Raw genomic sequence first — 23,297 nt, 5'->3', positions numbered from 1 at the left:
GAATCAACAAACCACATTATGGTATGAGATGTGAGTTGGGTCAGCTTACAGGTAGCAAACTGAAACTGGAGTAGAATTGCAAGAAATTATACTTGCCTATAGGGCTGTTAATCTGCATACTCTTATTTATGAATGAGTTGCTATGAAGTCAGTGCAACTAACTGCAGAATAAGCAGTCGAAATTAGCCTTCTGGTTGCCCTGATGGCAATGTCAGGGGCTAGTTTAAACAAGGGGAGTGTTGAACTGGTCTGAACGAGACCTTGCCTTGAATCACAGAGCCTGTAACCAGGAGTCTTCTGAACCAGATTGCACAGGGTTAAGCGAGTGGAGCTTCCAGGTCCTAGAGCTGCCTGCTGCTTCTGGAGGGAGAGGGGGACAGGATTCAGTAGAGAGCTTCCTCTCTTTCAGAGGCAGTTCTGATCCCCCCCACCTGCCCCCCAGCAACAGCAAAAACTACACATCTGGCAGTAGAATCCTCCAAGCTGAGCAAAGAGGTGAGTCAACAATGGTTTTGCAGGTGCATCTTTGCAATTTGAGGGAAGTTCTGGAGCATATTTTGTTAACAAGAGGGAAGATGAGTCTTCAAGAATAAGGCAGGTCCATTATGATTACCCTCAGCATTTCGGAGAGATCTCTGGAAAGAATGGATGCCCTTTCCATTAAGGGCTCCATGATCCTAATAATCCTATAATAAACACATGACAAGCTAAAAATCTTGAACAGGTCCTTCACAATCTTTAGCTTATTCAGTGAGACAGGTCATTGTTGCCCCCATTCTTCATTTGGGGAGAACTAAGGATATTCCCTGGCTATTTTGTAAGTGGATTGCAATATACAAGCATTGCTTCAAATATGTGAAATTACCTTCCTTGAGCAAACTCACAGATCAAATATCTAGAGGCTGTTCATATGCAAGTGTGCTTTATTTTTTAAATATACTTTACCTTTTTAAAAAATCCAGAAAAACCAATGCCGGTGTAATCTTGTGTATATCTATTCCAAAGTAACCCTGTATTCAGTGCAGTTTTCAGGTAGCAAGCAGACAAAGTTATGCACATGTATGTGTGAATCCTCCTTGAGAGTAAGTAACTATTACCAAGTTAGCAAACATTACCCCCACTGCTGTATTTGCTTAGAATAATATAATGAGAAGGCACTTTCATCAAGAGAACATTAGATCGTTCATGGCCACATGTTCTGCTGTCACACTGCTTGCGGGAAGATACTGTACTATCAATCGAAGAGAATACTTGTAGCTCAGGGTTCAACTGTGGAGTCCTTGGTGCTCTCTGAGCCTTGTTGTTTTCTTGCAGACATTTCATTGCCAGACTAGGCAACATCTTCAATGCAAAAAGGGAGTGGGGTTTGCTCTTTCTTTATATACAGTGGCTTGCTTTGCTTGTGTTGGTGGGGGTGTTGTTTTCTCCTTGGTAGTCATAGCTTTGAAAAGGATAACTCTATGAAAACTCCTTAATCTTGCAACGCACAGACAGACTCAACCATACTTTCAACTGGGAAACTGTGAGCATCCTAGACCAAGCCAAATCCAAAAATGCTAGGGAATTCCTGGAAGCTTGGCAGCCAGACAAGTCAGCCATCAACAGGCACATAAAGGTAAATAACATTTACATACCATTCAAGAGAGACAACAGAGAAGCTAAAAGACCTGAGCATCTCCTCCCCAGCAATCAACACCCAGATACGTAAAGATTAACACTGGGATTAACACTAGACGAACAATCAAACAATACATAATACCCTAATCAAGGAAATACTTAGTCAATCAACCAAGCAGCAAACAACAGCCTAATCAAGGAACTACCAAGGAGAGAACAACACCAGAACTCCACAGATACTGGATTATGTGCAGATCCAGCATTGCAACAGTTTGCCTTTGAAGTTGTGAAGAAAGCCTAAAAGCACATGAGCAGTTGCAACTGAAGTCTCAGAAAACAGAAGGAAATCTGAGCAATGATTTCATATGTACCTGGGAGAATATCATATCCACCTCCATCACCTCAACACAAACAGGCAGATAGATGGCCACACATATAAACTTATATTGCAGTAAAAGTAATTTGTGGCATTGCTATGATTTTTCGCAAGTTGTTCAGTAAGTCTGCAGCAACTTGGATTCAGAATGGAAAAGGTAATTTTGAGCAGGTACATTGCATCAGTACATGGCAGCTGCTTCAAGAAACCATATTTTCCTGGGCTTGTGCAACTCTCCCAGGAAAAGGCACATTGGTCCTGAATTATGGATGTCCTGAAAATTTCTCCTTCAGTTCCTGATCATACCACAACTGTTGCTCACTATGTATTTCATTAATTTTGAATCAATATTTAAAGCATAAAGTACATGCTGTAAGCTAACATCTCCAGTTTGCTAGATTACAACTCACAGAATCTGCAGTCGCAAGGCCAATGACCATTTGGGGGATTGTAATCCAACACATTTGGAGGAAACACTTTTAGAAAAGTTATCACAGGCTTTCTCAGTTCTCTGTATTTTCTAGTATTACAAGTCTTCCTGATTCCATTCCTGGTCTTCAGTATTTAATCTCCCTTCTCCACATCAAAGTCCTAGAAGATATTTTTCACCTCTTCAGACTTGCCTTCTGTTTCCTTGAAGCAGCTGGGTTGATTTTTCAATATTATTTTTTCTATGAGAAGCCACCATTTTGGTAAACATTTTGTGACACCATAGCCTCAGCCAACAGCTGGAGCAAGAGTTGTATAATAGGAAATTATTTTTATTGCATTTTTTTTGTGCAAAGATTTCTAAGTTCTCTCTACTTCTCTTTTTCAGAACAAGCCATGCTCCTTAGAATGGAAGACAGCTGTACTGTGTATTGCTATTGAGCTAACTTAATACTATTGAAGAGCCAACAGTTCTGGGGCAGGAGATGCAGACTTGATCTGAGCTAAGGCCAATATCAAGGAGACAAAGTAATTGTAATCCAAGAAAAATGTTAAGACTGACTCTTCCAATGTATCTGCCCTTGTGAACAATCTGGAGGGAGAAGAATGGAAGAACCAAACCCAGCAAATCTTGAATCAGGGGAAGGGGCAAGAAAATACTGGGCCATTCAGAATGGGAAAATCAATGAGTTCTTAAGATGGGCCTCACCGCAGCACAGTAGGGATGAGAGACAGGAGGGAACGCCCCTCCATGGAAAACTCCAGAGGCAAGGACTTCTAAAAACAGTAAATACCTCTCACTCAGGCTGGGCAAATTCTCAGTTGCCAGAGTTGCCGCCCTGGGGTGAGCTGTCTGCATTTGCGCAGGTGGTTGATGCTTACCAATGGCCACGAAGCCAGGGTATGGCCAAACTCATGCCAAATCTCAATGGAGAAACCCAGCAGGCCTTTAAGATTCTTGAAGCCAAACAAAGGGGCAATTGTAGAAAGGTGAAGGTTCCCATTCTACAGGGAGAGTCTACAAATGTGGAGTTGCAGTGCCAGTACTTCCGGCAGTTCCAATTCCTGGAAGCCAAGGGGCCCCATGAAGCTTGTAGCCGCTTATGGGAATTATGCCATCGGTGGTTGGAGCCTGAGAGCCGGACAAAGGAGCAGATCCCGGAATTGCTGATCTTGGAGCAATTCTTGACAATCCTGCCAAAGGAAATCCAACACCAAGTTCAAGAATGTGGGCCAGAGACCTGTGCCCAGGCTGTGGCCTTAGTGGAGGGTTTTTTGCTAAGGCAGCAAGAGGAGGGGAAACAGGTCAGGTCCTTTAATCAATCTTTCTGAAAAGATTCCACAATTCCTCAGAGTCTGAGATGAGAGAATATCCAGGGATCCTAATATACTTTGTGGGACTGTAGCAAAAAAACAAACCATAAAAATATTAGTAAAGTGATTAACATGTATGCGTATCTTTGTAATTTGCAGAAAATGAATTTGCTGGAATAATCATTCCAGTAGAACAAAATGAAATTATGAAGGGGACAGAAGGGGAAGGTGTCACTGGGGGCAGGGGAATAGGAAGCGAAAAGATGCTTCTTTTATGTGATGGTGTTTCCATTACCACCTATAGCCTGGAAGTTACATTGTCTGATGCAGACTGCCAACCAGCAATTTAATTGTTGGGGTTAACCAACAATAAGTAAAATGTATTTTCTTTGCATTTAGAGGCATATGTACTATTACCTATGAGCACTGAATCTGAAAATGAATCCACATCTGATCCCAAACCTTACTGAAGGATGAAGAGCGTGTTTTTCCTTTGTGGTGTCTCAGAAGTTCAGGGACCAGCTGTTTCCTCATGTCTGGTTGGCATACTGAAATAATATAGAAGATACAGAGAAGTGCATCTTGTGGTTGCATGGCAAAAGTACACCTATTCCCTCAGGGAAGTGTATCCATAGTTGCCCAGCAACTCCACACAGTGTTTTTTTTTTTTAAGCTCACTCCTTGTAGAAGGTTTCAAGAACCTAGAGGTCTTTTATCCCAGTTTGCTATGGAGAACAAAGTACGAAAGGGTTCAACTAGAATGAAGCTGTCACTAGTGTTCCCTGCTAAATTTGCAAGAAATGACTTGAACAATAGCCAGGCCAAGGCACCATGTTTTCTGTCTGCCTTGGAATAAGCCAAATCTAGCTGTCTCCTTTTGTTTACATGAGATTAGTTCACTGCCTCCCTGGAGAGCGAGCCATGCCTTCCGTCTTTACTCAACCCCACTGTAATCCAGGGAGTGTCAGATAATTTAAAACATGCTCTTTCACTGAATAAGAGTCCCCCTTTAGGGGGAGATTGGTGGTAACAAAGTTTAATAAATAAATAAAAATAAATAAAATGACAAGATGCATCTCTTATTGGACTAGTATAACTGGACTTCAAAAACTGAGGTGATCATTAAATGGCAGGAGAGATGCCCAGGATGACTCTAGTGGCTGTCTAAATTTTTGCAGTTTGGATATTTTTTCGTCATTCTTCAAATGAGTGGGAGCTAGAACTTGCAGAATTCTCAAGGATCACAATCAAGGGATTGGGAGGGCTGCTTCAGCTTCTGTGTTTTTATTTTTATTTTTTTTCCCCAGTCAGTATCAACATAATGATTGCTGCTGTTTCAGGTAAGGGGGACAATCCAAACAAGAATCACCAGTTGTTCCAAGGCACAAAGACCTCCAGCATGCATCAGGCCAAAGCACATCTATAAGGAAGCCAGGCAGCAAGAGAATGAGAATGCTGGCATATTGGGTAAGGTTGGGAATAGCTGTGCATGGTATCATACGGGAGTCTCTTTCCCACAGGTCTCTCAGTGGTAACTGCACAATACCCCATTTGTAGCTCTTGGTTTTCAAGTAGTCAGCAAACGTAGGCAAAATCGACTGATTTTCTACAATACCCCCCCCCATCCCTTTGTTTTTCACATTTACCTATCTTATTTTCAAAAAAAGGTTCATGGTCCAATTGTCCAATATACTGACTTTTTTCTTTTTAAAAAGCATGATTTCTGGAGTGTTAGCTTAGATCTTTTACCAAATCAAAATAGGTAGAAGTTAGTTAAAAACTACTTTGCCACCTCCAGTCAATGGAAAGCCTTTTTTTTTTAGTTCCTATGTTGGGTAGTGGTGTACTTTGATAACTGAAACTGTGTTGAGTTCAAATTACGGAGTTTGTAAAAATTCAATGCCATGATGTCTCACTAAACAGCAATTCTAATTGTGGGCAGTAATTTGCTTATACTGTACTGAACAGTATGTATCACATTTAACAGATCCATTTTATGGCTATTTTTAGCTAAATGATGTTGAATAAATCTACATTGCCAATGTTTTTATGTTAAGTTCCAAGTATCTATTTTTTTGAGGAGCAGGGTTAATATATAATATTTAAACAGTATATAGATATTTATACTTAGGTTTTCTCAGTGGTTGTTTTGCCACCAAATCACATCTGGCTTTCCTCTCTCTCTCAACAGGTGCCAAGTTTTTTGGAAGAGTTAGGCAGTATTTCCAGTGCCTGGATTGTGGGAAAAGGTTTCAGGGAGAGGAAGAACTCCGAGCTCACGGCGGCATTCACAGGAAGGACAGACCTCATGCCTGTGCCCAGTGTGGAAAACGGTTCACCTGCCCATCGGGCCTAGCCAAGCACTTGAAAATGCATTCAGGGGACAAGCCCTATCACTGTGGCCAGTGCCCCAAGAGCTTCTTTCAGATGTCCCACCTCGCTAGGCATCAGAGAATCCACACTGGGGAGAAGCCCCACCCCTGTGCAGAATGTGGCAAGCGCTTCAATTGTCCATCAGACCTAGCCAAGCACCAGCACATCCACACCGGAGAGAAACCCTTCCTCTGTGCTGAGTGCGGAGCAAAGTTTAACCAGTTCTCGCACCTCACAAGGCATCAGAGGGTTCACACCAGTGAGAAACCTCATGCCTGCACTGTGTGTGGGGAAACCTTTAGCCAGCGGGCCCATCTGATCAGCCACCAGAGAATCCACATGGGAGAAAGACCTTATCACTGCACGTCTTGCCAGAAATGTTTCAGTCATCTCTCAGCGCTCACAGTGCACAAGAGGATCCACATGGGCCAACGGCCTTATGGATGCCCCGAATGTGGAAAAAGGTTCATTGCTTCCTCTGCTTTAACAAGGCACCAGAGGACCCACTCAGAAGAAAGGCCCCACCCCTGTGATGAGTGTGGCAGGAGATTTAACCAGCTCTCTCACCTTCACAGACACCGGCAGACCCACTTGGGTGAGAGACCTCACAGCTGCACTGAGTGTGGGGAAAGATTCAACCAGCTCTCCTCTCTCACCAGGCATCAGAAAATCCACACAGGAGAGAAACCTTATTCTTGTGATGAGTGCAATAGGAGGTTCATTCGGCTGGCTGACCTCATCATCCATCAAAGAATCCATAGAGGGGAAAAACCATATTGCTGCACCGAGTGTGGGAAGAGATTCCAGCAGAGACAGACACTGGTCAAGCATCAAAGACTTCACCCAATAGCAAATTCGTAATAGCAGAGCAAGGAAAAGCCTTCCTGCCATTGGATTTATCTGTAGGAAATGAATATTTGCAGTCTTTGAAATTCAGAAAGGGTGAGGGGAAAGATCTAATTTCAAAGATCTAATTCCAATATCCTCATTTATCCTATCACCCTGTTTCTCCTATCCACTGCCTCTCTACTGTTATCAACAGGACTTTTTTTTTTTGCAATTGTTCTAGTTTTTTTTTTAACTTAGAACCTTCCAGTGAAATATAGGTTTCCAGACCCATAAAGGTGACACACTTATCCCATTCTCTTTCTTTTCCATCCACTTTATATCACAAAAGGCCAGTGTTGATTATCCATTATTTTTGATCAAGAGCCATTAGTTGGAGGTGGAAGCTATTGGGGTTGCTTCCTGTCCAGTGACATGAGAACCTTTTTATCACATCAAAGATAAGTTGTTGACATGATGATGATGACAATGATACTTTGCTGGTGAGAAGGTTGGACTCTTCCTTGAAGAATCTACTGAAGAACTAGGTAAATAAGGATGAAAGAGGCTGGGTTTCCTGAGCTGTTTTCTGTAATGTTTCTTTGTCATTACATTGGGTCTTCCTGTTTGTGAATCCTATTTTGTCCCCTGATCTTTCTTCCCCATTAACATTGTGCATTAAACAGTGCTTCATCTCAGTTGCTGTTCCTCAGAGTACAGTATGTTGATACCAAGCAAATCAAGATGGAATTTGTATGATTCTAATTAGTCACCTTATGAAGGTATGAAGTTATGAAACAGCCTTATGAGTTGGCAGTGTAATGAGGTGGGTCAATCATTATCCCTATTTTTCCAAAATAGGGACTGAAAGAGGGCTATTGATACATCTGAGGTCAGAAATCTGTGATGGAATAGAAAGCTGAAAGCAGGACTTTCCAAAATAATAATAATAATTATTATTATTATTATTATTATTGGTTCACATTAGCTTTTCTTTCATCATTTCCTTAACTCCTTTAGCAGAAGTAAAAAGTAGAAGGAAGGACTTCCAGAACGCTCCAGTGTTCACTGGTTTTGACTTCCAGCCTTACTGTGTGGGACACTTATTTTCATTCCCCAGATGACAAACCATGGCGGAGAAAAAAATTGTTTGCTCCAGTCCACTCCAGTAAGACACAGCAAAGGAAGAACATGAACTCAAGTTAGTCTTGCCTGCTTAGTTACATTCTCTCAGCCAGCTTGGTGGCTTTCCTGGCATATTTTCCAATGACGGTCTTTATTCCTAAAGACAGGATAATGGAATTTCAGCGCAGTAAAAGGCCACATGCTAACCAGCAACATGTGTCTGCCTGTTTGAAGAAGAAAATGATCTACCTTCTGCTATGCCTCCCACCTAAACACATTCAATTCTTACTGGTCTTGGATTAAGCTCTTGTGGGTCATAGCTAGTTTAGTATTCAAATGGGAGAACTTCAGTTTATCAAGTGAGTGCTCTGCCAGTTACAGAGTTTTTGATCTCTCTTAGCCAATAGCCTGCTGTTGTGTGTGCCTCCAAGGCTGGTAGTACTTGTTTTATGTTGATAGAGAAATGGAGAATGGTGCTGGAAAACCATATACTTCCTGTTTCCTCATCCTTGTTGATCATGCCAGTCTTGAGAATGCTTGAAAAACTGCCCATTGGTAACACCAGAAATTCTAAGCTTTCTATTTCCCAGCTGTTTCTAAAATCTCAGGGTGAAAAGTGAAACATGAAACTCTTTAAGAGTTGTAGGATCTGTTGCTTGTGAAAAGAAATAGTGACTAGTAACTTCTAGGAACTTTCCCTTGGATGTGTAGGGACTCCTGATGGTAGAGGCCTATTTTTTTTGTTGATGTTGTTCTACCTTTGAGGATTCCTTCTATTCTTTGGAGAACAATGTAATTGTTACTGAGATGCTTCTCCTCAGCATCTTCTGTAATCTGGTTTCCAGATTAGGGATAACTTTTCCCAATATATTTGAGCAGCAATCCAATTAGAAGTTTATTAGTGGCATTTGAGGGGATGGTTTTGATTTCTGGAACTGAGAATAGTGCTTCAGTCTGAAATGCTTCATCACCAGTTAGCATGCAAGGCCAAGGTATGCTTAAAGATATCTATAACAATGTTTAGTAAACAGCTGGAAAAGAGAGAAGCTGAAAGCAGTTAAGAGTTGCATGGAAAGGGAAATGGAGACAAACTTGAAGTATTATATGAGATAAAGACTGAAATGCCTTGCACGTACGCAGAGTCCAAACAAAAACTGACTGTGTTAGAAGTAAAACATAACTTGTAGCACTTCTGTGCTATGATTTATTAAAGTACTTGCTTGATAAAGTTAATTGCTTGATGTAGATTTTCTTGATCTTTGTATATGGAAAAGTGAATCCATTATCGACCCACACATGTAGGAAACATTTCTGGGATTTCTCATGGACATATCTGTGCTTCCTCCTTAATGTGCCAGCACAAAAAAGCCAACCTGAAGGCTTGATTACATTCTTTGAACTTTTCACCTCTGTCTTTTTGAGAATCTCATCAACTCTGTCCAAGCACTTCAGTCTTCCTGTTCCTCTTGACCCATTCACTATCTTCTCTATAGTTGTTTTGTGACATCCATTCTCTGTGCAACCAAACCACTCACTTTGTATTCAGTCTCCCTGCTTGCCTCATTCATTCTTAACGGTATCTCTCCCTGTTTTACCATGCATAACATAGAATATTCTATAAACCACCCTCTCCTACAGTTTTAAATATGCTGAACAGGGGGATGGGGAAGAAGCTGAAAGCTGTCGTTCTGTGCGTGTTGAACTCACTCAGATTTTCTCCTTATGAAATCCAAATAGGGTATATCTATAAATGACTTTGCCTTTAAGCCCTCTTCTTTTGGGGAAGTGGTTGTAACTCTAGGTTACCACCTGGTGGTAGTACAGAACTGGTCTATAGTTTCCAATGCCTGTAGTTTCAGTTTGTTTGTTTTCTCTTCTGATCTATTTGACAGTTGAAGCAGCTGTCTAGTACAACAGTTGGGCGTTGAAGCATACACACATTTCCATTTTAGCAGGGCTGATTCTGTTTCAAACCCCTTAAGACTGGCAACAACTTAGTAACTTCAAAGCTGGGTTACATTGAGCAAGCTGCTGTCTGTCATTCGAAGGATAAAATGGGAAGAGAATGCTAGTCCAAGTTCCTTGAAAGAAGGATGAAATTAGAATTGGTACTTATTAAAAAGAACTGTAGCTCTTACATTAAATGTTTTACAATAAAATATATTAAACTATATTAAACTAGTCTAGTTTTTATTCATTCACAGATTCCCACAAAAGCTAAGAAATTTGTATGGAAAATCTTTGGGAGCATTTTCAATGCATGTTCCAGCATCTGTGTGACTCGGCCATGTTCTGACTGTAACACTATTTTTTAACATTAACACTAGTAATACTTTATGTACTGAATTCTTGAAAAAGCTAAACATGCAAAATTATGAGTGAGTCTCACAACAGTCCTTAAGGTAGTATGCTATTATAAGCCAAATAGTGCAGAAGGAAGGCACTGAAGCTGAGAGATAGTAGCTTGTTTAATGCTACTGAAATGCTGAGCTGGAATTTAAATTGAAAATTACCATATTATCATCTAAATGGGCAGTACAGGAGACAAATCAACACAGCCAGTTAGTGTGAATACAATGGCAGTTACTCCAGAATACAAAAATGCAGCTTTCAGCATGCATTATTTGAAATGGTGGATTTATCTCTGTCAGTGTATAAAGCTAAACCTTCTGTTCAAAAAGCCAGATGGGTGTTGATCCCCTTATTATTGTGCCAATGTAATGACCAGCACGAAGCATACTTGCCAAAGTCAACAAAGCCCACAATCACAGCTGTTGCCTGGCTCTTCATTAACTAGGAATATACCATCCGCCAACTGGATAGATTCAGGGCAGGGAGCTGGATAGCTAAGGAGGAGAACTGTCACCGAATGGAACAATGGGCATCACAAAGGGGCAGAATCTCTGCCAGCTCTAGATCAAGGAATGGAAGCCTTGTGCCCAACTGATGCCTCAATAACAGAACAAATTTAGCCCAGAGGAGAAAACAAAGGTATTTACAGAGGTATTTTCCATGGTTGAAGGCCTTTTGAGATGATGAGTAGGTCTGGACCATCTCTGGGAGAAGAAATGTAACCACCCAAAAAACAAGGAAGGAATGAGGCAGTATTCATAAGTATGACTGAAGGAAAGTTGGTATCCTCCAAATGAATTGGGCCTGACAATTTGAGTATGGCTTATACAATCAGCCAACACTGGAAAACATTAAAACAAAGATATATTGACCTAGAATTGGAAATGCACTTGATCCAGATTTTTTTTTTAATTTTACCTGTGATCATTTTGTAAACTACCATCCCTACTAAAAAAAGACCCTCAAAATGATACATGGCCTCTATTTTGACATATTATTCAATGCAGGGATGGCAGATACACTTTTGGCAGGGGTTAACTACAAAAACATGAAAGAGGGATTAAAGCTTCTCTTCCTATAAAAACCTTCCCCACAAATGGTTGCTACCAGCTGTGGGAAGAAAAGCACAGGAAAAGGGAGAGATGTTTGGTACTTCTTCATGGTGCTCTTTTGATTGAGGAAAGCTGCTCAGTCTGCCAAGGAGGCCCTGGCTTGGCTTGCTGTTGAATCTTGCCTTTTGTGGAGATAGACCAGGCAGTGCATACACCTGATCATTGGGTGGCCAGGGAAAAGTTGATAGCCTTTTCCTCACCTATCCCCAGATTTCATTGCACTGCTTGGGGACCTCTCAAAGTCTAAATTCTACATACCACCAGACCAGCTCTTCTCTGCATTTTCTCTTTGCTTCCCAAGAGCATTAAGCCATGTTAGTGAGTGACTCTCCATGGAAACCCAGGCTCAGGGTACAACAAACAGTGCCCTGCCCACCTGCTTAGTTAAGCTTCCCGTTCTTCCCCAGAGGCAGCCTTGTGTGTCGTACATTCATAAGCCGCATTAGGAGTGAGCTATCCACCTGCAATATGAAGGCTGCCAAGGAATATGGAAAGGTCAGAATGCATCTGTCTCCCATCTGAGTGCAAGATGGCATGCCAACAGGCAAGGGGTCAGCCTGTGCGAATGACATCCAGCTGTAAAAACAGGTGGCCTCACGGAAGCAGATTTGCAGAAAAGGAACAATAGCAAATGATCTAGTAAGCAGTTATTCAATTCTTAAGGCTTTAAAAAATGTATTCAAGATTATTTAATAAAGATCTGGATAGCACAACCTTACTTATCCTCTAAACACAATAATGAAAAGTTTTCTCACACAGCTCCAGTGAGGGATTTTGGGAGCTGGAGGGCCCTCAACATCTGGAGGGCCACATGTTTCTCACTCTTGCTCTAGATTAATACACTGGGGGGAAAAAACAACAACCCTGTGTGCACAACTTTAGCAGATGTTCTGAACATTTATACCTGCAGAATCATCATCATCACCATCAGGCAACAGACTCCCTCACAGCCATTACATGTGTGTGTGCGTGTGCATGTGTGTGAAAAAAAGGTGAAAGGTCCCCTGTGCAAGCACCGAGTCATGTCTGACCCTTTGGGGGGACGCCACTTTCCAATATAGTCTGCCAAGAAAATGTCACAAAAGTGGCGTCCCCCGCCAAAATGTGTGTGTATACTGACTAAAAAAATAGAAGATGATATTCAGGAGTCTCTCCATCTCTTTAAAAGCAAATAGCAAGGAGCCAAAAATCTATGGTAAAGGTACTATTCCTTTTGTTTCTAATACAAAGCTTCTGATGAGATACAGAGAAGATAACATGGTAGGATTTTTACAATCCAGTGCTTTTCAAATAGTACCAAATAGTAAGTTGCAGTAGCCATGTGTGTGTAGGGGGAGAGTTATGTCTTAAGCCAAAAAAATAGGAAGTAGGTAAGGCAAGTATTGACTGCTAAGGAGGGATGCAGTTGGTTAATATATAGATGGGAGATTAGCCAGGAATGTTCAGGTGTAGGATAGATCAACAAATCTAGAGCGAGTCTGGTCTAGTGGTTAAGGTGCTGGGCTAGAAACCAGGAGTCTGTGAGTTCTAGTCCCGCCTTAGGCATGAAATCTGGCTGGGTGACCTTGGGCCAGTCACTCTCTCTCAGCCGACTCACCTCACAGGGTTATTGTTGTGAGGAAAAGAGGAGGAGGAAGGAGTATTAGGTATGTTCGCTGCCTTGAGTTATTTATAAAAATAATACAGGGAGGATAAAAATTAAAATAAATAAAAATAAAAAACATCCTGAAAGAAGTCAGTGTCAAACCACTTTCATACTTTTGCCAAGAAAACTGCATAGTTGTTTTCATGAGGAAAGATTTGACACAATTTTGATACAAAGAAAACCTTACTTTTTAAATCCTTCCATGTCTAGAATGCAGCAGGCAAGGGTTTGCTTGCACCCAGAACATAGCGAAAAGCAAAACTAGCAGAAACAGAGACAGTCCTCATTCTTGCCAAAAGAAAAAGGGCCAGCTTTGCTCTTGTTTTCAAATAAACCAGTGCAGAAGCAAAAAAATATCCACTTTTTCAGTCCTCAAAACAAATGAGTGTCATCAAGATCAAATGGCTTAACGAGTGCATGTGGAGAGGCCTGAGTAGAATCAGGATGCAAGAAAAATAGTCTGTGCTTAAGAAGGTTGTGTTGAGCTGTCAAAAATGTTAAAGTTGGGGTTATATGGTCACCCCAGTCGAGATCCCTTTCATCCAGTCTCAGGACTTTGTCTTATCAAAGCTTAGCCACTGCATCTCCAGAGACAGGACAAGCATTTCTTTCCAGGAACATCTGGTACACATAAGTATGAAACCATCTGGTTAAGAGCAGTAAAAATAACCTTGATAAGTAGCTGTTAATCCTGCCCCATGGAACTGCCTGGACTCCCAAGAGTCTTGACCTTTTGGGGCAGAGCACAGACAGGAGGAGTGGTTTGGTACAGGTCCCTATTTATGTGACTGGACAGGAGCAGATGGGAAGTAGTTACTATAAAAAGTTCTACAGGGATCTACATGGAGCAGGTACTGAATAGGCAGACAAGGCAGGATTGACCATTCAATCAACAAAACATCCTAAAAGGAAGAAACACATGGAAAAGAGACACATGTGCTCCAGTTCCACTGTTGCGGGTAAGGATCTGTCTTAGGGACACTTAAGATTGTTATTTCTAATTGCTGCATCTGCAAGGCCTACAGGCCAAACGGTACACTTGACTGAAAGCTCCTATGAATCCAGATCAACTTAGATATCTCTCTTTTGCTTATTCTCTTGCATCAACTGCATTTGTTGCAACCTAAAAGGTGCTTATAGAGCCCTTGGAAAAAATGTCTTTGTTATGCTTTTGTGTGGTACCCATGGTGAATGCACAAGCCCCTTATGTTATCCTCTCCAGCTGCTCTCAGAGCTTTGAGATGTTGAAAGTGAAACCTCTCTGCCTGTAAATCACATTCTCTGCCTTAAAAGTACCTTCTCCAATTCTGGTTGTGGTAGCTTTGTGAGGGAAAGGCACTCTGTATGGTGGTAGCAGCATTCAGTACTTAACAGTTTTGGTGTATGAACTCCAGCATTTACAATCACTTCTCTACCCATCTGGCCCAGCATTCTGGGTTTTGTATGATTTTGCAGCTTATTAAAACTGAATGGCATCTGGTTGTCCCTCAGTGTGTACACAGTCCAGAATTTGCTTTATTTGCTTACGTAAACACTGGGGTGTAGACATTTCTGAAGTTCTGCCAGGAGGAATCATTTTCTCACACTGGAATACATGTTGCTTCAGAATAGTAACAGTGAGAGTAAATAGGAAGTGATGCCATATTTGAGGACAAAGCACCGATGTTCGCTATAAGCTGTGAAATAATTATTTACATGCAGTTGTTCCATCTGAACCTGCATGGATTGAAGAATCAGGTTCAAATCCCCTGGGAGCCATTACATTTATTGTGTAACTTTGGGCTAACTTCAGCCTAAGCTACCTCACAGGGCTGGTGTGAGAAAGACATGCAAACAAGGGGTGAAGAACACAGCCTTAAACTGCTGGTGGAGGGGAGATATACATGTTTTTATATAAATAAAAAAATGTGGTCTTCCAGAGCTGCAGATCTGGTTTATATCGTAACACCCTGCCAAACAGTAAACAAAGTTTTGAGCACACTTTAGTACCCAATGTAACATATAGGGAAATAGGAGAGTGGTAAAATTTTCCCCAGTGTTTGGAACAAAGTTATTCCTTGATGCTAACAACCTGCAGTCATCCTCCATATTGTTGGGTGGGAGGGGAATACCATACAGATAGTTCTCTACTTAAGACAGCAATTGGGACCAGAATTTCCATCACTAAGCAACGTGATCATAAAGTGCGACTACATCGCTTAAAAACAGCAATCCTTGCAGTTCCAGTTGCTGTGGTTAACCAAATCCCGTGGTCATTAGATGAGGTGACTCCCTGCCAGCTTCCCACAACCAAGTCAGTGAGGAAGCTGGCAGGAAGTTGCAAGTCCCAGGCAACTTGCAAGTAGGCTGGCAGGCAGTTAAGTGATTGCTGTTGAATGGGGGAGGTCATGAGGAGGTGCGCAAGGGTGCGAGGGAGGCACAGTGAGGGTCGGGGAGGGTGCACAAGGGTGCGTGAGTGGACAGCACAGTGTGAGCGCAGAGGGGCTGGCGAGGGTGGGCGGGTGGGGGAGACTTACCCCAGCAACTTGCAACCTTCCCTGCTGGCTTGCCCATTAACTTTCTGGGGAAGCTGGCAGGGAAGGTCGCAAATGGCGGTCACATTATTGTGGGGTGCTGCAAGTAAGTGCGAGTCGGTTGCCAAGCACCTAGATCTCGATCATGTGACCACAGGGTTGCTGGGATGGCCAGAACTCCAAGGACCACCATTTGTTGGAAAGTTAGGAACCACCTAACTTCAAACAGTCACTGAGCGAATGGTCATAATTTGAGGACCACCTGTACAGCTATTAAACCTAACTGAAGAGCAAAGAAATATGGGAGTGATCGAAGTCTCTTCATTACATTGCAAGATTTTACTTATGATAGTCAAACTTGAAACCATGCATGCCTGTTCCAGGTCCATTTGTATATAAAACCTATATATGTGGTAATTGAGATGAAAAGGAACACTATTCCCCACTGTTCCCAATTTATTTTGCTGTGTAACCCTGCTCAAAGCAATTTCCCACTCAGCCAGGTTTGCTTAGGATTTCTACATGAGCAATTTATAGCGCCATTCAGCCATCACTATGGCAGACAGGTTTTATAGCAATGACTGGATAATGTTGTAAACCACTGCCTTATGAGGCTTGATTTTAAGGAGGTTAGGTTAAGGAGTGGATGGGAGGTGTTTGATCTGATCCACCATGGCTCTTCTTACTTTCCACTAATGCACTTACTCTATTTATTGCAAAAAAGTATGTTCCCTTTCAGTCCTATTTTATAGATCAGGCATATGCAACTTAAAGTCTATGGAGTAGACCAAAATTTGACAGCAAGCAATGATTCCCAGCCATTTTTGGCAGAATACTAAGTCAAATTATCTGCAAAGCCTCTGATGGGCTTTATGATCTTTTAACAAACCTCAAAAGGAGAAGAAAATATCAAACATCTTACCCTATGGCTGCCAAAATATTTAAATATTTAAAATGCAGCCCATGGTTTCCAAACATTTGTTTATTGTGAAAGGGGAAATGTTGTTTACTTTCTGTTGTGAGTAGATTTATATCACATCCCTTCTCCAAATTCTCATTTTCACCAGGGAACCAGAGGAATCATAAAATTCTCTTTTGTGCTTAGCAGGGTAAGCTTCAAGAAGGGCCCATGGGGATAAGGTGCTACTTATTTAGTGATGTCTTCTGTATTCACCTCAAGTCCCCTCTATATGTATGTCTTTCTCTTTTCCTGCAGTCATGAAGCTAGTCCCTGGTGACATTGCAAAACGACTTGAGGAGATGGTGCAGCTGACAGCCCAGAACCTACCTCAGGTGGAGGTGACCAGTAGCTACACTATCCTCCGAGAGCTGGGCAGTGGCACCTTTGGGCATGTGTTGATGGCAGTCCACCATCATCAAGGTGGGTTGGGATTCTGGAGGTAAAGGAAGGAATAGGAAAGACTACGAATCAATATAATTTGTAAGGTTGTGCACACCTGAAAAATTATTTGGAGCAAAACAAAAATGCTTTGGATCTTGTAGGAATTCAGCTCCTGTTAGCCCTTTGAGTTAGTCCAGACTAGAAGTACAACTATGAGTACTAATTCTATCTTTATTGTAAGGTTACATTGACAATCTTGCAAGACTGAAAGTATTTCTCCCCTCCTCTCCTTTTACTCTCCAGAAAATAGGGAGGGTCCCTTCTGAAATGCTTCCCATGGCCCCCCTCACCTTCTGTGGACTGAGATATCTTACATGACAGTTGTCCAACCAACGACTCTTCCTCCTGTCTCCCAAGGTCATTCCCACATACCATTACAGTTCTTTGCTGCGTTTCATTAGAGCAGGCTTTTATGCAGGTCTCAAAAATGGATACTGTTGCTTTAAAGTTGTGTTAACTTTAATGAGTGGATTTCTTAAAGCAGTGGCAACTTTTTTTTTTCAGGATCATGGGGAGGCCTGAAAAAAGTCAGGCTTCTTTCATGAACATCACAGAGGTACTATACTCCTGTGAGGTCCAAAACACTACTTTTGAATTATTTTCAAAGCATGCATGACCCTAGTTATTTAAATTACAGAACATTAGTACACAGCAAGTTGAATAGGTTCATTTAACTTTTCTTATTGAAGTTCATGTGACTTAATTTAGGTTGCAATCATACATATTTACAAATCAGTAAATCTGGCTTCTGGAGAGAGATACTCAGGACTGCTCTATTAATCTGGATCTAATATTGATAGTGTTTGACTATTTGATTAGCAGTAATTGTGCTTGTTAAGTTTAGATTAATAATTACCAATCTACTTTAATTGTACATACTCTTGCCTAAAATGAACTGCAGGATTAGAAGAGCCACAGTCCCACAGCACTTAAAATTGAGGCTGCTTCTACAATTCTACAAATAGGATGAGCTTTTATTATTTATTTAATCCATCTCCCAATAGTGACTCTGAGTGGCTAACATTCTGGGCTCAGAATATAAATGCACAATAATATAATACACATACTGGCAACCAAGGACAACATAAATCATCAATGATTACACATCTATCTCACAGGCTCAATGAACCTCCCGACTCCCATGCTTGGGAACCCCCATGCTTGGGAGCCAGCGTGGTTCAAAAAGTTTCAAAAACAACCAGGTTTTTAAAGCTTTTTGAAATGTCAGCAGGTTTGGGGCCAACTGGTAAGAAAACCAGCATGGTGGAGTACGTACAGTGTTGGATTAGAATTGGGGAGATCTAAATTAAAGTCTACCTTCAACCATGGAAATTCACTGGGTGATTTTGGCTGGTCATTCTCTCTCAGCCCAGCCTACCTTACAGAGTTGTTGTGGGGAAAAATGAAAGGAGAATATCAATGCATACTGACCTGCATATCAAACTGGTTCAATCTGGAGTGGGGAGAAGTCAAAACATTGAGTTTCTTCTCCCTTTCAGGAACCAAATACTCTTCTCTTTCAGGAACTCCCATGGCACTGAAATTTGTACATAAAAAAGATACGGAGCTGCAGGATTTCCTTAGCGAATACTGCATTGCACTGACTTTGGGAGCCCACCCCTGCATCGCCACCGCCCTTGGGATTGCCTTCCAAACCCCCCAACACTATGTCTTTGCACAAGAATTGGCACTGGCTCGTGACCTCTTCTCTCTCATGGTGCCACAGGTAAGTAATCATAAAAAATTATTTACAGTTGTTAAATAAATAGATGGTGTGACGCATAGTGAAACCGATGTAGTAATCACCCTTCAACACCCCTAATCCATTCCCAAGATATTTCAGATAGGAAAAAGGCTGTTCCCAAGTTGTTTTGTGCTGCCAGTAGTGATACTGGACTAGAATTGGGGAGGTTCAAACCCACACTCAGGCCTGGGAACTCCAGTCAATGTCTCTCATCCAATTTTCTCTCTTGGGGGTAATTGTGGTGATGAAATTTGAGTACAGATAGTCCTGGACTTACAACCATTTGTTTAACAATGGTGTGAAGTTACGATGGCCTCAGAAAAAGTGCTTAACAACCTGTACTCACACTTACAACCATCGCAAACTATTGCACCACCCCTGCAATCATGTAATCACAATTAGGGTGCTTTGCAACCGGCTCACATTTATGACCACTTGCAGGGTCCTCTGGTCATGTGATTACGATTTGCAACCTTTTTTGCCAGTTTCCAGCAAAAAAAAAAAGAAGTCCATTGGGGAAGCTGGATTTGCTTAACAACTGCTGTAATTCACTTTACAACCATTGTAAAAATGGTTGTATAATCGGGTCTGGTCATGTGGTGACTCACTTACTGACCACACCACTTAATGACCAATTTTCCAGTGCCTATTGTGATCATAAGTCAAGGACTACCTGTAGTACTAGGCGTGACATCCTGACTCACCTAGGAGTGTGGTCTTGGAGAGAGAGAGAGAGAGAGAGAGAGAGAGATGGATTTCCTACTAAGGATGTGGAGAGTGTTTTCACTTCCTCACAGACGAGCTTCTCCTGAATACTGGACATTCTATTATCCAAGGCTGTCTAATCCATATCATGAACTTTTAACCTCCATAAACCATGCTCTTGGTGATGAGACTGAATTCAAGTTTTCTTTTGGATTGCATAGTTCCAGTTGGTTAATTTATTCCTTGAATGCGCTCATGGGTAGAAGAAATATTTTGAGATTAAAAGCATGACTTTAACTATTGCATGTATGCCTGTTGTAGCAGGCACTGCTTAGAAAAAGGCATTTCTTCTTACTGTGAGAAGGGAGAATGCTTCTTTGAAGATGGTATGGACTGTTTATAATGAACTTAGGCATTACTGTATTTCAAAAATATACAACTAGAAAGAGACAGTCTGTCTGCTATGCTAGTTTTTGGATGCAAGGCACTATGTTTGCATTAAGTGATAGATACTGAACACAACCCGAGCTTACGCTGTTTTCCTCTTCTCGGTTATGTTTCAAGTTACTTCTTGGAAAGCTGCCTGAAATGTGAGGGCTTAAAAAGACTGCATGTACTCTTTGCTGGCCTTATGTATCAAGCCAGTAATTCAACTATGAGCCTTTAAAAAAGACCACCCCACATTAAAAAAAAAATACCCTAAGATCATGAAGAATCCCATTCTAATCCTTCTTGAGAGTCCTAGAGAACCAGGTAACAGATCCTGATATTCCTCATCTTTAAGACCACTGTGAGGCTGTGACTTACAGATATCACCTTTTCTCTCCAGGTTGGTGTGCCTGAGCAGCAGGTAAAGCGCTGTGCTCTCCAGCTTGCTAGTGCCCTGGAGTACATGGAATCCAAAGGGCTAGTCCATCGAGATGTCAAGCCAGAAAACGTGCTGCTCTGTGACTCTGCATGCCGGCGCATCAAGCTGACTGACTTTGGGCTGAGCTGCCCAAAGGGCCGGGCCATTGAGGCCTTGCCTGAAAGTCTGCCTTATACCTCACCTGAAATGTGTATCCTGGGCCCCAAAGCTCATTTGGAAGCCCAGCCAAGCCTTGATACCTGGGCTCTTGGAGTGCTGCTGTTCTGTGTGCTAACTGGCTACTTCCCCTGGCTTACGGCTGTGCCCTCTGATCGGTATTACCGCAGCTTTGTCTCCTGGCATCGCAGCCCCCGTTTTGCCCCATTCCCAGCCCACTGGGAGCGTTTCACTCCCCAAGCATTAGAAATGTTGCAGGGACTCCTGACACCCAACCCAGCATGCCGTAGCCCTGCAAAGGAGGTGATGAATTACATCAAAATGCCATGGTTGCTACCAGAAGTAAAGAGCCATGTCCGACCCAGCAGGGAACTTCTTGGCACCAACCGGCGATGCTAAAGAGAAGGTCTGTTGTAAGGAGAGAGGAGAGGGTCCCAAACTCTTGAGGGACCAAAGATGCCCATCACCAAACGAAGACACCTTGTTTAGGAAAAATCAGTCAAGCCAGAGAAACAGAGAAAAGGTGATCGGAAAACAGAGCAAGCTGCTTGCTGAGCAAGGAAAGCCAAAATGACTCAGGGAAGACCTATGTGAGTTAGTCTTGGAAGCATTGCTATCCAATCTCCTGTCTCTGTTCTGGATCAGAGTTTCAAAAGAACTGATTTCTGTCTTCTCTTGGTCAAGAATTGTCCCTCATATTCTGAAGTTAAAGCTTCGTAAAAGGAACCAATTGAGTTAAAGCCCAAAACATGTGTAGCTGCCCTCATTCATTCTGAATCAGATAAAACAGGGTCAGCTTAAAATTTCTTCTGAAAGAATGGGGTAAAAATTAGTGGCCCTGATTCCTACAGCAGCAGCCAAATGCAAGAGACTTATTTGGTATTGTTGTGAAGCCTGGACTCCTGTTTTTGAAAATCTTGGGTATGGCCAAAGATGATCAAGGAACAGTTATGTAGCTCTTTGTCCAAAGCCAACTTACAGTGTCTGTTGAGACAAATCTAACTATAGGATGACAAAATGAGGTAACAATTGTTGCAAGAAGCCCTGTGATTTTTACGTGGCAAAATTGTCCTGAGCTTCTGAGGGAATAAAATTGTTTGGGGATCTAAAATTGATGCTGTTGTGATTCTAGCTCTGCGATATATATATCTGCTTTTATGCTGCTATAATATCCACTCAAGTGTACAGTTGTAAATAAATTGTGTAGATTTATATTGTAAACAATATATTGTTGATTATTTCTTTTCCAAAACATGCAGAACCTGCTAGGTTATTTGAACAGGTTCTACTGCCTGAAAAAGAATATTATTTCAGAGAAATATTATCTCAGTTTGAGACTGAGAGCCAACATTAAAGTAAAGCTGAATCAAAATGTAAAGTTCAGCCCCTTCTCTCTGACTTCCAAGCTACAAGTTGATTCCATTCACTCCCTTCCTCTCACACTCCTCTTTTAGCTATCCTTTGGCCTTGTTGCTACTGTTATTGTGCACAGCCCTTCCTTTCTGGAATGACATTTGGAGTCTTTTCCCAAACTCCTTTTATGGCTTGGCCCCTTACCATTTTTTAACACCCCTGCTTCTTTTCTGAGCTTTTAGCCACACATTCGCCAGAAGTTGGTAGTAGTATGTTATGACAGAATGGACTCTGTCATTTCAGATTGCAAATCACATTTCTTAATGTTTCCTTGCATTAACAATTCCATGTTAACATTCAGCCAGTATACAATTATAGGCCTCTTTTTCTGACAAATTTACATTCAAATGTGCTGCGCTGTCCTCGGAAAGCTACCCTGTCTTTCCGAAGGCTCTGCGAAGACAGTGCAGCTTTCCAAAGGCCAGGGAGCCACAATGAGGAAACGTTTGCCGGAGAAGCTGAGCCCAAAAAGGAGACAGCAAGGGCAGCGAGGTGCTTCTGCTTTGGCTGCAGAGGCTGGGTGCAAAAGGTGAAAGGTCAGTGAAAGGAACTGGGAGAGAAGGCAGCTGGGCGAACAAATGCTGGGGTGGGCTGGGGCGGCTGCAGCTTCCTGGGGCGGCTTTGCACAGCTGGGCTGAGGCGGCTGCAGCTTCATGCTGTGCTGAAGCTTGGGAGTTTGTTGCAGCCCCAGAGCTGTGTGGTTCTGGGGCTGCTTGCCGCCCCACAAGACAGGGTGCAGGATGGCCAAAAGGGCAGAGATGAGGGGAGAGGTATGCAGGCGGGTGAGTTGGAAGCAGTCTCTTACCTGAGACTCAGGGCTGGGAGGGACCAAACCCAGAATGGCTTGGATTGGGGTGGGTCCTCAGCTAATGACCAGTGAAATTCGCTTAATAATGATAAGGGGAATTGCCAGGACTGTGGTTGCTAAGTGATACAGTCACGTGACATCTCACTTTATGACCACATCACTTAGCAGTGGAAATTCCAGTCCCAATTATGGTCGTAAGTTGAGGACCACCTGTACATCGATCATCTGAAAAACCCACTGCATCCCAGATGTGTATAATCTGTGCTGCACAGAAGGCTGTTTTAAGATGGGAAAGAGAGCTGGGATCTGCCAGCTGTGTGTTGCTGGTTTATGTCCCAAATGGGTGATTGTGGGCTTTCCATGCTTCTGCCAACAAGGGTGTCCCATAGCTATGCTTTCTTACATTGAGTTTTTGTTTCTGTCTTACTTTGGGGTGATATTTTTGCTACTTTTATGTCAATTTGTGTACTCCATGGGCTATTCCTAGGTGCTGCAAGGCAAGGTCAGAATTGGATTCCTT

General features: G+C 42.2%; 2 protein-coding genes across 2 annotated transcripts; both read left to right on the top strand.

Annotated features, from left to right (window-relative positions):
- The first annotated feature begins 425 nt into the window (after positions 1-425).
- LOC134495509 (zinc finger protein 883-like) lies at positions 426-9,287 on the top strand. Its single transcript, XM_063301004.1, has 4 exons — positions 426-495; positions 2,811-3,727; positions 5,077-5,203; positions 5,928-9,287. The coding sequence occupies exons 2-4, from the start codon at positions 3,029-3,031 to the stop codon at positions 6,968-6,970; spliced, it is 1,869 nt and encodes a 622-aa protein (XP_063157074.1). The 5' UTR covers positions 426-495; positions 2,811-3,028; the 3' UTR covers positions 6,971-9,287.
- Positions 9,288-13,999: 4,712 nt separating this feature from the next.
- On the top strand, positions 14,000-21,467 carry LOC134495511 (serine/threonine-protein kinase SBK1-like). The gene is made up of 4 exons (XM_063301006.1): positions 14,000-14,127; positions 16,898-17,062; positions 18,607-18,809; positions 20,362-21,467. The coding sequence occupies exons 1-4, from the start codon at positions 14,088-14,090 to the stop codon at positions 20,953-20,955; spliced, it is 1,002 nt and encodes a 333-aa protein (XP_063157076.1). The 5' UTR covers positions 14,000-14,087; the 3' UTR covers positions 20,956-21,467.
- The last annotated feature ends 1,830 nt before the right edge of the window (positions 21,468-23,297 follow it).

The sequence above is a fragment of the Candoia aspera genome, chromosome 4 (assembly GCF_035149785.1).
Source record: "Candoia aspera isolate rCanAsp1 chromosome 4, rCanAsp1.hap2, whole genome shotgun sequence".
Classification (NCBI taxonomy): Eukaryota; Metazoa; Chordata; class Lepidosauria; order Squamata; family Boidae; genus Candoia; species Candoia aspera.
Note: the sequence above shows the minus strand (reverse complement) of the source record. Positions and strands in the feature narration are given on the sequence as shown.

Excerpts from the sequence above, each read along its gene's own strand:
- LOC134495511 (XM_063301006.1), top strand. The coding sequence starts at position 14,088 with ATGGAAAAGAGACACATGTGCTCCAGTTCCACTGTTGCGG. Across the intron at positions 14,128-16,897 it reads CTCCAGTTCCACTGTTGCGG|TCATGAAGCTAGTCCCTGGT; the intron begins GTAAGGATCTGT and ends CTTTTCCTGCAG. Across the intron at positions 18,810-20,361 it reads TCTCTCTCATGGTGCCACAG|GTTGGTGTGCCTGAGCAGCA; the intron begins GTAAGTAATCAT and ends TTTTCTCTCCAG.
- LOC134495509 (XM_063301004.1), top strand. The coding sequence starts at position 3,029 with ATGGAAGAACCAAACCCAGCAAATCTTGAATCAGGGGAAGGGGCAAGA. Across the intron at positions 3,728-5,076 it reads AGCAAGAGGAGGGGAAACAG|GTAAGGGGGACAATCCAAAC; the intron begins GTCAGGTCCTTT and ends CTGCTGTTTCAG. Across the intron at positions 5,204-5,927 it reads TGAGAATGCTGGCATATTGG|GTGCCAAGTTTTTTGGAAGA; the intron begins GTAAGGTTGGGA and ends CTCTCTCAACAG.